The following is a 17,311-nucleotide window of genomic DNA, read 5'->3' as shown; positions in this document are numbered from 1 at the left end:
ACTAAGAATGGAAATGCCCCCCCCACCCCGCCCAAAGGTGTAAGAAATGAGTGGTGCTTGGACTCAGAAAAGGAGTAAGAAAAGATCAGAATTATGTTAGAAATGAAGACTAAATTACAAGGTGCCTAGGGGGCAATAAATTCATATAAAGTGAATAAGGGGCATTGAAGTAAAGAGGGAGGTAAACTTAGAGAATGAAAATTAGCTAGAAAAAAAAAAGTAGAAACAGAGGAAATGATTGAATAGAAAGACTGACAGAAGAGATCAAACTAAACTAAACACAAAAATCAAAACAACTGACCAAAACTAATAATGTAAAATTAGAATCCAAAAAATCCTCTGAAAATAAAAGAAACCTTGAATCTACATATTGAAAGGTACTACCAGATACCAGGGAAAACTGACACAGTATAACAGCCCAAGAAGTATTCTATTTTAAACTATTATACGTTAGAGATGTTTAAGAAATTTCAGGACCTGAGGCGCCTGGGTGGCTCAGTGGGTTAAACCTCTGCCTTCAGCTTAGGTCATGATCTCGGGGTCCTGGGATCAAACCCCGCATTGGGGTATCTGCTCAGCAGGAAACATGCTTCCCCCTTTCTGCCTGCCTCTCTGCCTACTTGTGATCTCTCTCCCTGTCAAATTAAAAAAATCTTTAAAAAAAAATTTCAGGACCTCCACGAAAAATGATGACTTTCAGAAGCATGTAAATTGGACAGGACAGACTTTGCATACATAACATACAAAGCAAAGCAACAGTACATTTTTAAGAATCTTATATAGAGAAACTATAAACCAAGGATGTTACAGCTAACCAGCTATCTTTCAAGATTCAATCAGGGTTATAGAAAACTAGTTTTGAGTGTTCAAGAACTCAGAGAATCACCTGTGAGTAGGTGTACCTGTGAATCTACTTTCTGGTGAATCTACTTGAGAGATGGATGGCTGAAGATTTCATATGTATATCCATGATGAGAAATAATAAAGGATTTATTATGGGCGCTTGACCTTATATAGTTACAGGGGTTGCTTATCTAGTCTGCATATGACTGTTACTTGTGTGTCTGGTGCCTCAACTTGAAGTCAGCTGGTCAGGCAGTTGAAGAGGGAAGATGGAGATGAAATAAAGGAGAGCAAAAGCAGCTGCCACCCGCAGGCATGAACTGGGACCCATGCAGACTTCCAAGCTAAGTAGCGAGGTGACAACAGAGTAAGTTGTTGTCCTTTGTTGTGGAGTTATACACTCATCTGACCTAGGAGTTGGAGAAGCTGAGGGAGGAGGTCTGGCAGGAGCTGTGGTTCAGCTGTGAGGGGCTTAGCGGCTGTCCCACAACCAGCCAGCCAGCAAGGTGAGACGGCAGATAAGCTGCAGAGTGTGAAATGCAGTAGCACATGGTGGCTGCACCAGTCTTCCAGGCAAAAGAGAATATGCCTGCTGCTGCCTTTGCTCCTTCCACTTCGCTAGTAAAGAATCTCTTTCACTAAAGGATAAGAACTAGGCAGGGACTAGAATACTGGAAAACAGTATCACTTTAGCTAAATTGACAAAATATAACTCTGTCACCTGTGAGTAGAAGAATAATGTAAAATCATATAGAGATAGAATACAAGTAAAAAGAAAGGGAAAAAAGAAGGAGAGAATGGAAAACAGAAAACTATTGATTATTGTATAGGTAATAGGTGGGAATTAAAGGATGCCATTTAAAAATGATTGACCAGGGGCGCCTGGATGTCTCGGTCAGTTGAGTGTCTGACTCTTGGTTTCTGCTCAGGTCAGGATCTTAGGGTGGTGGGATCAGGCCTTGCATCAGCCTCCACACTCAGTGCAGAGTCTGCTTGAGAGTCTCTCTCTCTCCTCCTGTTCTTCCCCCTGCATGCTTGCTCTCTCTCTCTCTCTCTCTCATTAATTAATTAATTAATTTTAAAATATTATTGACCAGATAATAAAAGGTTATGAAAAATGGGGATTAATACTTTTATAAAATGATAAAAAGTATTATTACAAAGGTAACCACTGGAATAAAAATACAAACCCTTCTAAAACCCAAAGAACATTTTTTTTAATATTAATTACAGTATAGTTAAGATACAGTGTTACATTAGTTTCAGGTGTACAATATAGTGTCTCAACAATTCTATTCTATGAGCACTTAGTGCTCATCATGACAAGTATACTCTTAATCCCCATCACCTATTTCATCCATCCCCCCACTTCCTCCCCTCTGGTAACCATCAGTTTGTTCTCTGTAGTTAAGAGTCTGTTTCTTGGTTTGTCTCTTTCTCTTTTTTCTTTTGTTCATTTATTTCTTAAATTCCACATATGAGTGAAATTATATGGTATTTGTCTTTCTCTGACAGACTTATTTCACTTAACATTATACTTTCTAACTATCCATGTTGTTGCAAATGTTAAGATTTCATTCTTTTTAATGGCTGAATAATATTCCGTGTGTGTGTGTGTGTGTGTGTGTGTGTGTGTGTGTGTGTACATGTTTATCTGTTCATTTATGGATGGACACTTGGGCTGCTTCCATAGTTGGCTGTTATAAATAATGCTGCAATAAATACAGGAGTGCATGTATCTTTTTGAGTTAGTGTTTTTGTATTTTGGGGGTAAATACCCATTTCTGTGATTACTGGATTGTAGGATAGTTCTATTTTTAATTTTTTGAGGAACCTCCATACTGTTTTTCATAGTGGCTGCACCAGTTTGTGTTCCGACCAACAGTGCAAGAGGATTCCTTTTTCTCCACATACTCACCAACGTTTGTTTCCTGTGTTTTTGATTTTAGCCATTCTGGCAGGTGTGAGGTGATACCTCATTGTGGTTCTGATTTGCATTTTGCTGCTGATGAGTAATGTTGAGTATCTTTTCATGTGTCTTTTAGCCATCTGGATATCTTCTTTGAAAAAATGTTCATGTCTTTTGCCCATTTTTAAATTGGGTTATTTGTTTCTTGGGTGTTGAGTTGTATCTGCTCTTTATATATTTTGGATACTAACCCTTTATTGGATGTGTCATTTGCAAATATCTCTCCCATTCAGTAGGTTGCCTTTTAGTTTTGTTAATTGTTTTCTTTGATGTGCAGAAACATTTTATTTTGATTTCGACCCAATAGTTTATTTTTGCTTTTACTTCTCTTGCTTCAGGAGACATATCTAGAAAAATATTGCTATGGCTGTTGTTAGAGAAATTACTGCCTGTGTTCTTGTCAAAGATTTTTATGGTTTCAGGTCTCACATTTAGGTCTTTAATCCAGTTTATTTTTTGAGTTTATTTGAGTTTATTTTTGTGTATGGTGAAAAATTGGTCCACTTTCATTCTTTTGCATGTAGCTGTCCAGTTTCCCCAACCCCATTTGAAAAAGACAGTGTCTTTTTCCCATTGTTTATTCATTCCTCCTTTGTCAGAGATCAATTGACCATGTAATTACGGGTTTATTTCTGGGTTTTCTATTCCATTGATCATTGTGTCTATTTTTATGCCAGTACCGTATAGTTTTAATTGCTACCACTTTGTATTATAACTTGAAGTCTGGAATTAGGAGACCTCCAGTTTTGTTTTAAGATTTTCTTCAGTTATTTGACAGAGAGAGAGGGGGAGAGCACAAGTAGGCAGAGCAGCAGGCAGAGAGAGATGGAGAAGCAGGCTCCCCGCTGAGCAGGGACCCCGATGTGGGGCTTGATCCGAGAACCCCAGGATCCTGACCTGAGCTGAAGGCAGATGCTTAGCCAACTGACCCATCCAGGCACCCCATTTTTCTTTTTCAAGATTGCTTTGGCTATTTGAGGTCTTTTATGTGTTTTCCTAGATTTTTATAGCAGGGTATTTAATCATCTATTTTAATTTTTGATATAAATGTTTAAGGCTCTGAATTGAAGACTATGAATTTTCTTATGTCATAAATTATATAGTACATTCATTATAATTTTTTAGAAATTCTGTAATTTCGGGCACCTGGGTGACTCAGTGGGTTGAGCCTCTGCCTTCGGCTCAGGTCATGATCTCAGGGTCCTGGGATCGAGTCCCGCATCAGACTCTCTGCTCAGCAGGGAGCCTGCTTCCTCCTCTCTCTCTACCTACTTGTGACTTCTGTCTGTCAAATAAATAAATAAAATCTTTAAAAAAAAATAGAAATTCTGTAATTTCAACTTTTGTTTCACCTTTCTGTCCAGCTAATAGAGAGTTTTAAAATTTTTAAGTGGACAGGTGTTGAGATAATAGAAAATATATATATTGGTCTCTTGTCCTGGGTTCCTGGCACATAGGTCCTGAAACTCTTGTGACTTCCCAACTGATAAGAGCACTAGGGCATCATTTGTTTTCATATTTGGTTTTTGACCCCCCCAGTTCTTCACAGAGTTCCTGAATCCCTTGGAATTTCCTGGGAGATTAACAGTGTGTTTTATTCTGAGGTGATCTTTGGTGAGCTTCTGGATGGGAGCTGGTCACCAGAAGGAAAGAATAAGCCATGATTAGAAGCGAGGGATTTTGAGCCCTACACCCCATTTTCCAGAGGAGAAAGGGGCTGGAAATGGAGCTGATGATCTGTAATGCTTATGTGATAAAGCCTCCATAAAAATTCCAGAGGTACAGAGTTCAGAGAGCCTCCAAGTTGGTAAACACATGAAGGTGCTGGGAAAGTGAAGTTCTTGGTGAGAGAATGGAAGCTCCACCCCCACTCCCACAACTTGTTCTGTGTATCTCTATCCTTTATCATATCTTTTTATAATAAACTGATAAACAACTGTTGCCTTGAGTTTTGTGAGCTGTTCTAGCAAATAATTGAATCCAAGGGAAAAGTCAAATCTCTCATTTGTAGACAAGTCCAACAGAAGTTGAGGATAATTTGGAGACCTATTACTTGTGATTGGCATCTAAAGTGGCAGGGCCATCTGTCTTATAGGATTGAACTCTTAACCTGTGGTGTCTGCACTGACCGTGGTTAATATTAGAATTGAGTCATGGGACACCCATTCAGTGTTACAGACAATTGCCTAATGGGGAAAAAAACCCACATTTCTGGTGTCAAAAGTGTTGTGAGTGTGGTCATAATGTGAGAGTAAAGGAGAAATACACAGAAATAGTGTGTTTCTCCTAAACAAAAGGCTTTTTTGTGTGCCCGTGTGGCTCAGTAGGTTGAGTATCTGACTGTTGGATTTCAGCTCAGGTGTTGATCTCAGGGTTCGTTGTTAGTTCAAGCCCCGCATTGGGCTCCACACTGGGCATGGAGCCTACTTTTGTTTTTTGTTACTAATATGCAGTTTTATTATATCGTGGTTAGAGTGTATTCTTCATAATGCTTTCTTTATGTGATCAGTATTTATCAATACTCTGTATATTTCAGAAGAAAGTATATTATCACAGTGTAATTTGATATGTATCAATAAGATCTACCTCACTGATTATGTTAATTAGGCTTTCTGTATCTGCTTGATCTGGTTCACACTGAGAGTGGCATGTTTCTGCTTTATTAGATTGCTTCTTTTATTATTTGGTACATGGATATTCATTATTGTTTTATCCTGTTACTGTTTTATCTTGTTGTGAATGCTTTTTGCATTGAAATGTTTGTCACGCTTAATGCTTTGGTGCTTGAAATCTGCCTTGTCTAATATTAGGATCATGACCTTGTATTGCTTTCTTTTCCGGGTGCACCTTTGCCTACCCCTTTATTTTTAGCTGTTTTGGTTAACTTTGTTTGAGTTGTATTTCTGGTATACAGAATGTATCCAGATTTTTTTCGTTCAATAGATGAGCGAAGCCCATTCATATTTACTTATGATTATGCATAATCATTGTATGTATTAGCTTTTATTTGTTGTGTTTGTTCAAACGATGTATTTTCCTTGCTATTTTATTTTAGTAATTGCTTTAGTTAGAAAATGTATTTTTCTTTTATTGTTTATCTTTGTACCTATAACTTTAAAAAAATGATAGTAAACATTTGTTGAGCTTTTACAGTATACGAGGTACTATGCTAAATGTCTTATACAGATTATCTTTTTTTTTTTTTAAGATTTTATTTATGTATTTGACAGAGAGAGACACAGTGAGAGCAGGAACACAAGCAGGGGGAGTGGGAGGGAGAAGCAGACTCCCCACCGAGGAGGGAGCCTGATGCAGGACTCGATCCCAGGACCCCAAGGATCATGACCTGAGCCGAAGGTAGACGCTTAACCCACTGAGCCACCCAGGCACCCCAGATGGTCTCTTTTAATCCTCAGAACTGACCTATGAGGCAGTTACTATTATTTTCCCAATTTTATGAATAAGAAAACTAATGCCCAGAGAGGTTAAGTAACTTGCCCAAAGTAACTTGGTAAGTCGTAAAGCCAGAATTCGATTACAGGGAGTATGACTCCAGAGCTAATGATTTTTTTTAAAACTGTGTTTTTGTAAACCTGACACCCAGTAAACTACACATATTTTAAGTGTATAATTCTTCCCACTCCTCCCCACCACCATTCTTCCCAGTGCCTAAACAACCACTAATCACATTGTCATTTCTGTGTGTATTTTCTTTCAAAATGTTTGTGGGGTTTGGTTTTTAATCTTTGGTTTTCAGAGTCTTAACGTGATTTTCTTTTGATTTATCCTGTTTAGAGTGAATTTTTTGAATTCTTGAATTTCTTGAATTCTTGAATTTCTTGAATTCTGTAAATTTATATCGTCAGTTGAATTTTGGAAGTTTTGGTATTATTCAGACTTTTTTTCTGCCCAGTCTTTTTTTCTTCTTCAGTCATTCCAAATCTACTTACATTAAATCATTTAAACTGTTCCACAGGTCCATGGAGTTCTGTTCATTTTTGCTTTCCAGTCTTCTTTCTTTGTGTTCTTTATATTGGATAATTTCCATTGAGCTATTTTTAGGTTTATTGACTCTTTTCTCTGTCATCTCTTTTTTACCATTGAGGCCATCCAGTGAATTTATTTTATTTTTTTAAAAAATTTTAATGATTTTATTTATTTGTCAGAGAGAGCACAGGCAGATAGAGTGGCAGGCAGAGGGAGAAGCAGGCTCCCTGCTGAGCAAGGAGACCCATGTGGGACTCGATCCCAGGATGCTGGGATCATGACCCGGGCCGAAGGCAGCTGCTTAATCTACTGAGCCACCCAGGCATCCTGTGAATTTATTTTAAATATAGTATTTTTAGGTTCTAAAATTTTCATTTAGCTCTTTCTTACAGTTTCTATTTCTGTCTGTATTTCCTATCTTTTCGTTTATTTCAGTTGTGTTTTTCTTTACCTCATGGAGCATAGTCATAGTTCCTTTAAAGTCTTTGTCTACTAATTCATACTTCTGCTTTATTTTGGTGCTGGGATCTGTGACTTGTTTTCACAGGCATTTAACTTTGTTGGTTCAGACTATAAGTTCTGTCTCATCTTCTATCAGCTCTCCTCTCCTTTCATCAGCACAGCAACTCAATTCTTGGTTCTTCAGCTCAAGCCTCTGCTATACTTTTGTAGGCCTGCCTCAAACATGTATAGTTTAGGAGTTAAGCCAAGACTTGTGAGTATTCATACTTAGATGTTGGGGGGGGGTCCCCATCTCCTGCTCTCCTCCCCTTGAGGTTTTCTCCACACCCTCCAGTCTCCCTGGCTCCTTGGGCCAGGAAGGGATTTCCATTGTTTTCACCACCTGCATTGCTTCTAAACTGGGGCCCGTCTTGAAGGCAAAGCCATGGAAGAGAAAAGAAAACTGGAAACTCCCCTTCAGGGTCGGCTTCTCCAAGTTTTGACCCCCTGCTAACAATGTACCTGCTCTTGTGTACTTTTCTGTGTCCTTAGGCAGGGGAGCTCTGTGTGTATGTGCGTGATGTATGTGTTTTGTTGGGAGTTAATAGTTGCAAATGGAAGGATGGGCTATCAGGAAATTACACCCCCCAGTTTGTGTGGTTTTATTTATTCTTCATGCTGATGTGCATAGTTTTTGATGAGTGGGTTGGGAAATTGTAATTTATATATTACCTCTGTTATCTTGGTAGTCAGTATTGAGTTCTTTCTCTGAATCCAGCCAAATGCTTTTTACTTTTTTTTTTCCTGTATCATCTTCTTGACACACTGTATTGATTAGGTAAAAGAAATATGTTGTTCTTAGTTTTTAGCAGTTCTGCTATCTACAATTAAGGCTTGTTTTAAGAACCATTTAATAGTATTTTTTAAAAAGATTTTATTTATTTATTTGAGAGAGAGCATGAGAGGGGAGAGGTCAGAGGAAGATGCAGAGTCCCCGCCAAGCAGGGACCCGGATGTGACACCTGATCTTGAGACTCCAGAATCATGACCTGAGCCGAAGGCAGTTGCTTAACCAACTGAGCCACCCAGGTGCCCCCATTTAATAGTAATTTTAAATAAAGACCTTGTATTATAGAATCATCTTATATTCATCCTGTTAATCTGTAATGTAGATAGGCCAGAAAAACCTAAGAGGATAATATGACAATAAATACTAGCAAAAAGCAGTCATAGCCACTATGAATTTTAAAGGGGAAAAAATGACAGTATTTTAGTATCTTTGTAAGAAATTAATGTTTTGGGGATGCCTGGGTGGCTCAGTGGGTTAAGGCTCTGTCTTTGGCTCAGGTCATGATCTCAGGGTGCTGGAATCAAGCCCTGCATCTGGCTCTCTGCTCAGCAGGGAGCCTGCTTCCCCCTCTCTCTCTGCCCACCTCTCTGCCTATTTGTGATCTCTCTCTCTGTCAAATAAATAAAATCTTAAAAAAAAATTAATGTTTTTAAAAAATTTGTCTAGATAAAGGACACAAAGAGGTTCAGTCCTGAAATACCCACATTATTTTGATCGTATATATTTTTATGTAATCAAGATTGTCATGAGATTTAAATGTTAATTTTTTAATTCATGTTTAAATGCAGTTGAAAACACTGTTTTAGTTCTTCCCTTAAAACAAAAACAAAAAAACTCTGGACTGTTTATTAATGACCCATAACCTAATGTGTGGATGGTGACATTCAAACTTCAATGCTTCATGATGTTTAACTTATAATTTTTCCCATTTAGATGGTCTTCTGATTGTTGGTGTTCACTCGGCTAAGTTTCCAAATGAAAAAGTCCTGGATAACATTAAGAGCGCTGTTCTTCGATACAACATCACCCACCCTGTGGTTAATGATGCAGATGCCAGTCTTTGGCAAGAACTAGAAGTTTCCTGCTGGCCAACTCTGGTCATACTTGGACCCCGTGGAAATATGTTATTTTCTTTGATTGGAGAGGGACACAAAGATAAACTATTTTTATATACTTCCATGGCGTTAAAGTATTACAAAGACAGGGGACAGATCCGAGATAATAAAATTGAAGTAAAACTCTATAAAGATTCTTTGCCTCCTTCACCATTGCTGTTTCCTGGCAAAGTAACAGTAGACCATGTTTCTAATAGATTGGTAATAGCAGACACTGGACATCATAGAATTTTGGTCGTCTGGAAGAATGGAGAAATTCAGTACAGCATTGGAGGTAAAGCTTGCTTCTAATTATGGTACATAATATATTTTACAGTAAAAAAGCTCAAGGAAATGTATTGAAATTGAAATTTATCACCCTGGTTTTAGATCTAAAACAGGCTCATACTGACATCTACATAGTTAATAAAACCTGTTAAGTACATTCTTATTAATCCTGCTTACTCAAGCTGAATTGACGTCTAGTAACATAATAGTCAAAAGTAATTCATCTCTTTGCAATCTTGCTTTGGTAACATATGCAGCATTAGTACATAAGGGAGGGGTTATCTGCATTACGAATGCAAATAAACTAGTCTTACTCCTAAGCCTGGTGCTATTCTTAGGATGCCTAGATATTGTTCCCCTAGCTCTTGAATTTTTCACATTTCTTCTTTTTTGTTTTTGTTAGAGTATATGTTTTATGTTTCTTTTGTTTCAGCAACTTGACGTTTGAGTTGATGACAGGCAGTTATGAGAATTGTTGCTTAAAAATTATGTTTTGGTAGGTTCATTTAAATGGTTAAAAGGTTTTTAATTGTATAATTTTCAGAATGGTATAAATAAATATTTTCCTTTGTTAAACAGAAAAACCAGCAGTAAGCTACCTTTCCCAAACCTGTTTTTAGGAATAATGGTATCTTGCGATAAATTAAAAGCTATCTACAATAATTTTTAAAAATTCTGTGGTCAGATACAATCAGGAAATATTGGTTAGGTGTTTAAGAGACATTTATTGGTGTTGGTGTCCCTCTACTCCTCAGTCTTTTACTTTGCTTATGTTCCTCATGAATATTCAAGAGAGGTTATACCATACAGTATTTTCCAATCTAAAGGGACCATGATACTCTCCCTTTTTCCTACAGGAAACTCCCATTAACAACAATAATAGTATTATTAATAATAGTAATAATAGCAAACATATATATGCCTGGCATTATTCTAAGCGCTTTACCTGTATTAATTTAGTCCTCACAGTGCTATAAGTTAGGTATATTATTACTCCATTTTACAGAAGAGAAATTGAGATATAAAGAACTTGCTTAGATCATTAGCTAGGAAGAGGTAAAGCTTAAACTAAGTCACGTGGGCTCTTGAGTTCTTGTTCCTGGCCACTACATTATACTACTTCTCTTACTAACATCTAGGACAGCAGAGTTCTGCAAAGCATAGTTTGGGAGTGCTGACTTACAGGCTTTGTATGGCTTATTGTCTGGTCACAGAAGTAACACTTACATGTTTTTATGTTGTGTACTCTCCACCTTTGAAATTCTGCATGTATTAGAGAAGTTGAGAAGTAGGCCATTAGACCAGAACCACTCTTTGTCTCTCCAAGCATTTATAGGATAGAACTTTGTGGCAAAGTGAAATAGTAAATATGCGGATTTCTTAACCTGGGGTACATAGACTATTAAGAAATGCTTGAATGGCCCTCAGGATCTAGGAACCCCTTGAAATTGTTTGTGACATCTTATGGGCATATATATTTTTCTAAGGAAAAGGTTCATAATTTTCTGTGTATTGCCAAAATTGTTAAAAAACCATTCATCTTGATGTGAAAAGATTAAAATTATTTTTAATTATTTCCAGTCCAGGTAGTAGATAATTAAAATAGTTTAAAAAATATATTCTCTTCTGATGTATGCTACTGACGTAACCATTATCCAGTAAGCCCTGTCATTAGCAAAACTTAATCTTGAGAAAAATATATCTTGAGAAATAGTTTTTAGGTGAAAGTATCATGCTATTTATATTAAAATCCCAGCTTTAAATACAAATTATATTTATTTATTTTGGTTTGATTTATATATGTTGTAAGATGATTACCAGAACAGGTTCAGCTAACATCCATCTTCCCCTATAGATACAATAAAAAGAAAATAAAGGAAAGAAAAATATTTGGGGGGGGGTTTGAGATAACTTTTTAAGTGGAAAAAATTGTCTTGTGGCAATCTTGTCTTTTAGGACCCAATCCTGGAAGAAAAGATGGAATATTTTCAGAGTCAACTTTTAATTCACCACAGGGTGTAGCCATAAGGAATAATATCATATACGTGGCAGATACTGAAAACCACCTTATAAGAAAGGTAACTTTCAATTTTAAGGAAAGTTTTAATCTTCTACTCAGAAAAAAATGGCATTTACGTGCTACATTAAATATTTGGAATGAGAGGGTGATACTTAAACACTTCAAATCCTCCTTATACAGCTTTTTTTTCAGAGGTAACTGCTTCTGTTTTATTCTTAGGTAGCTTGTTTTTCTGTGTGTCAGCCTTTAGTTGTCACAGAAGACAAACCTGTCAATCAAGTTTTTTTTTTAATCCTTTGTTTCAAAGTGCCTAATCACCCCAAAACTCATTTTGCGGTGTTTTCCTAACCACTGTTTACAGAGTGATGCTATGTCCTTTTTTCAGTTAAATTTTCTCAAACCTAGAAAAAAAAATCATACCATTCCCACCTCCCTTCAGCTCTGATGCTTTGCCTGGAAATAATTATCAGTCAGTCTTAAAATTTGTTTTACCTCATTTTTAAAAATTATTTTTAAAAGACTGTATTTATTTATTTGAGAGCAAGAGACAGACAAACAGTGACAGAGCACAAGCAGGGAGAGGAGGCAGAAGGAAAGGGAGAAACAGACTTCCCCGCTGACCAGGGAGCCCGATGCGGGACTCTCTACCAGGATCCTAAGATCATGACCTGAGCCAAAGGCAGATGCTTAGCCGACTGAGTCACCCAGGCACCCCTTGTTTTACCTCATTATAAAAGTTATATATGATTCTTATTTACTAAACATGAATTAATACATAAAGGTAAAAAAGGCTTGTACCATCTATTCCGGGTCCCTAGAGGTAACTAATCATTGTTAAAATATTTGTCTTTTCAGTAATTTTCTACTCCTGTACAAATAAATTTATATTTAAAAGGCTGTCTCTAGAGAATCCTTTTTTTAAACAAATGAAATCATACTGTACATAATAATCTTCTGCAGTTCTTTCAAATTTGTTTTCCATACTAGTCACGTGAATGATACGACTGCATAGTATCCCACTGTAGAAGTACTTAGTTATTTTAAACATTTCATATTAATGAATATTTTGGCTATAATGCATTGGCCTATAAGTTGCTGTCTATTTAGAAAATAATTAAGTTCATCTAACCCATCCTGCCGAAGCACATTGTTTCAGGTACTTTCTTGCTTTTCTCATTTTTTCTCTGTATTGATATTTGTGCCATTTGGCAATATTATCATGTAATATAATAGGAAAAAACATGTATAGAACTTGTATACCACTTTAAGTTAAATTTCCATGAGGTCACAAAATTTATTTTTACTGATGAAATCATAAGCACCTAGGACAGAGGCTGGCCCATTATAGGTGTTCAGTAGATATTTATTGAATGAATTTTTGAGCAAATAACCTATTTAGTGAAATAGTTTCTGAAGTGTGTATTCCTCTTAATTTGAAAACATATGAGGCAAGGATTTTCTGGATTTGTTAATTAAAGCAGATTTATTCTTGATGAGTCTTGGAGACTTTGTTCTTAGAGACTTTAATATGTTAATATATTGTGAATACATTAGTGGGGGGATATATGTGCAGTATTTCTAAATTTATTTGACGGAAGAGTCTTTTTTAGGCAGACCTTTTTGTAGGATTAATGATTTTATGGTATGTCACCATTTCCTGCTTTGGGAAAAAGTGCCTTTCTGTTGTTACCAAATCCTTAAAGGTCACTGTTTCTTTATCATTGTCTTTTCAGGGTTGTATGTATGCTTCTCTAATTCAGCATGGTGTCTTGGATATCTAACAAGGTGTTAAAATAGGTATTTAGTCCACAATATTCAGAGTGTACTTTTTATAATTCTGTGGTTTTTTCTTGCTTTAGAATGTAATGGGTTTTAGAGTATTCGCTGCATTTCAAATGCATTTTAAGTAACATAATCACAAAAATTTAGACTACATGAACTTATTTTTAAATTATATGACTTATGGGACACCTGGGTGGCTCAGTTGGTTAAGCAGCTGCCTTCGGCTCAGGTCATGATCCCAGCGACCTGGGATCGAGTCCCACATCGGGCTCCTTGCTTGGCAGGGAGCCTGCTTTCGCCCTCTGCCTCTGCCTGCCACTCTGTCTGCCTGTGCTCGCTCTCTCTCTCTCTCTCTGACTAATAAATAAATTTAAAAAAAAATTATATGACTTAGTTTAATGTCTGCAAAATAAAGTGAGATGGAATTATTATTTCTTCTCCTTTTAAATGTATAAAAATACAGACTGCAGTTTACTTTTGTTTAAGGCCTCATATGCAGAAGATTGATCATATACGTTCATATTTCACAAATATCACTGTTTCATGCAGACCTGACTTTTGATTAGAATAATTTCTTTAGTAATTTATAAATTCCTTTTTAGCCCCACTCTTGCTGTTCCCCTACATAAACACACCTGTAGCCAGTCATTCTGGCATGTTTAATTCAAATCTTTCTATTTGTATATGATCTTGTAAGATGTAATGTTTGCGTGTGTTTTTCTAACAACTTTATTGTGATGTATTTTATATAGCACTCATTTCAGGTATATAATCTGAGAATTTTTAGGAAATGTACATAAGTTGTACAGCCATAACCGTAAGTTGTTTTTAGAACATTTTCTGTCCCCCATAAGAACCCTCATGCCCAATTACAGTTAATCCCTGTTTTTAGGCCCAGCCCTAATCTACTTTCTGTCTATAAATTTGCCTCTTTTGAACATATCATAGAAATAGAATCATATAATATATGACCCTTTTGTGTCATCTTTTATTCTGGGCAATGTTTTTGAAGTTCATCTGTGATACAGCTTATCAGCAGTTTATTCTTTTGTATTGCTGAATAGCGTTCCATTGTATAGCTATACCATATTTTTTCCACCAGTTGATGGACATTTAGTGTGTTTCCAATTTTTGGTTGCTATGAATTCATGTATGAGTTTTATGTAAACATATATTTTCATTTCTCCTGGGTAGATACCGAAGTAAAGGAATTGTTGAATTACATGTTTTATATTTTATGTTTAACTGCTGACTTTTCCACAGTGGTGGTACCGTCTTACATTTCTACCTGCAATATTTGTGGGTTCCATTTTTTCCATATCTTCACCATTATTTATTTTCCGTTTTTTAAGTTTTAGCCCTCTTACTAGGTATGATTTGGCGTCTGTGGTTTTGTTAATAATTTCCCTAATGAGTAAAGATGTCAAGCATCTGTTCCCATCCTTATGGATCTCTTGTATATCTTCTTTTGAGAAGTGTCTGTTCAGATTCTTTACCTGTTTTTTAACCTGGTTGCATTTCTTCTAATTGAGTTGTAAGAGTTCTTTGTATATTCTAGATACAAATCCCTATGGGATATGTCATTTTTCAGACACTTTCTCACATTTGGTGGGTTGTCTTTTTCACTTTCTTAATCATATCTTTTGTTGTAAAGAGTTTTAAATTTTGATGATTCCCAATTTTTTTCTTTCATTGCTTATGCTTTTGGTATCCTGTGTAAGATTACATTGCCAAATGCAAGATCATGAAGATGTACTCCTGTGTTTTCTTCTGAGAGTTTGATAGTTATGGCCCCTTGAGTTCAGTCTTTGCTCCATTTTGAATTTATTTTTTTTATATGATGTGAGGTAGGGGTCCAACTTAATTCTTTTGAATGTGGATATCCAGTTATTCCAGAATCATGTATTGAAGAGACTTTTATCTCCATTTTTCCCACAAAACATAAAATTTTGTGAAATGTTTTTTCTCCATTGAGTAGTCTTGGCAACCTTTAGAAAATAATTACTCATACCTGCATGGGTTTATTTCTGGACTTTCAGGTCTATTCCACTGACATATATATCAGTTCTTATGCCTGTATCACAGTAACTTTTAATAAGTTTTTAAATCAGGAAGTAGGAGTCAAATGCTTTTAAACATTGGCAGTAATAGTATATGTCTTGTCATGCTCATAATCTTAAAGGGAGTAAATTTTCTCCAGAAGTTTAATATTTTTTATAACTTTGAGAAATAAAATTATTCATGAGGCCAAACTTTCTATTCCTGGTTACTAAGAATTATTTTATGATTTTGTGAAATGCATTTTCTATGTTTATTGAAATAATTTTTTGCCCTTGGTGTCTTGATGTAATGAGTTAATAGATTTTTGATGTTCAGTCACCTTTTTATTCTTGTGATAAATCTTACCTAATCATGATTTTTTTTTAAAAAAGTCAAGTTGGATTTGATTATCCCAAATTAAATATTTTAAAAATTCATGTTCATAAATTAAATGGCTCTATATTTTCTTATACTGTTTTCACCTGATTTTGGAATCAAGGTCACACCAGCTTCCTCAAATGAGCTAATTAATTTTTGCTCTTTTTCTGTTTTTTTTTTTTTTTAGTAATTTGTCTAACATTAAAATTAATAGTTTTTTAATATTCATTAAAACTCCTCTGTAACATCACCTGGACCTGTGGCTTTTGCAAGAGGAATTATTATAACAAGTCTTTGATACATCTCTCTTTTTTTTAAATTGTGTTTATTTATTTGAGATAGAATGAGAGTGAGAGAAAGAGCACAAGCACAAGGAGCAGCACACAGAGGGAGAGGCAAACTCCTTGCTGAGCAGGGAGCCCTATGTGGGCTTGATCCCAGGACTCCAGGATCATGACCTGAGCTGAAGGCAGACGCTTAACCTACTGAGCCACTCAGGTGCCCCAAGTCTTAAATACATTTCTTAAGTCAAGATGTATTTCAAGGACCCATCCCTAGATGCCTATTGTATTTTTGCAGATTAGGTTCAGTAAAAATATAAATAAGGTTACATTGATGAATATTCTTTACATTTTCAGGAGATTAAAGAATGGCCACTAAAAATAATGCAAGAGGATACTGCTTAACTAATTCAATGTAACTCACCATAGTAACAGAATAAAAGATAATAACCATACGATTGCTTTGCTAGATTAGGTATTAAATGTTTTTAAATGTTTTTCTATTTATGATAAAATTAGTAAACATGAAATGAACATCTTCAGTATGATAAAGGGCATCTACAAGAATCTTAAAGCTATGCTTAATGCAAATTATTGAATGCCTTTCCTCCTCCAAGATTGGTAACAAGGCAAGGATCCCCATTCTTACCACACCTGTTAAAAATTATACTGGAAGTACTAGCCATTATAATAAGGCAAGAAAGAGAAAAGACATACAGGCTGAAAAAGAAAAACTGTCTTTATTTAGTAATTGCATATCAGCTACGTAGAAAATTCTAAGAAATCTATGAGAAAAACTGCTTGAATAAGTCAATTTAGGAAGGTTGCTGATCAGTATAAAAAGATCAACAGTATTTTTATATACTAGTAATAGGTTACAATTTTATAATTTTATTTACAGTAATAAAAATACAGAGAATAAGTTAACAAAATACAGGAATTTTTAAATTTTATTTATAGTAATAAAACAAAATAAATTTAACATTGCTGAGAAAAATTAATCCAGTGATTGGATTGGAAGGCTCAAGATTAAGATTATCTAGTCTCTCCAAATTGACCTGTAGATTTAATGCAGTCTCAAATAAAAATTCCATCAGGCTTTTTTGTTTCGTTTTGCTTTAAAGATAATGACAAGTGGATTCCAATATTTTTACATGGAGGTTTGAAAACAAAGGATTTATTTTATCTATAACAATCTTGGAAAAATAAAGTTAAAAGATACACCATGTGATTTAAAGACAGTGTAATACTATACTAAGTCAAGACAGTGTGATACTTTTATAAAGATAGATGTGTACTTCAATAAAAAAGAATGGCATTTCTGGAAGTAGCCTCGTA

At 35.6% G+C, this 17,311-nt stretch overlaps 1 protein-coding gene across 1 annotated transcript in view; it reads left to right on the top strand.

The window, feature by feature from the left end:
* Window positions 1–17,311, top strand: part of NHLRC2 (NHL repeat containing 2) — a 54,180-nt gene that overhangs the window by 10,574 nt on the left and 26,295 nt on the right. Inside the window, exons 3-4 of the mRNA XM_080823432.1 lie at window positions 9,024–9,479; window positions 11,429–11,550. Of these exons, the coding sequence (XP_080679558.1) occupies window positions 9,024–9,479; window positions 11,429–11,550 (578 nt within the window). The remainder of the gene's footprint in view (window positions 1–9,023; window positions 9,480–11,428; window positions 11,551–17,311) is intronic.

Source organism: Martes martes (genome assembly GCF_963455335.1).
Source record: "Martes martes genome assembly, chromosome: 14".
In the NCBI taxonomy this organism is placed as follows: Eukaryota; Metazoa; Chordata; class Mammalia; order Carnivora; family Mustelidae; genus Martes; species Martes martes.
Note: the sequence above shows the minus strand (reverse complement) of the source record. Positions and strands in the feature narration are given on the sequence as shown.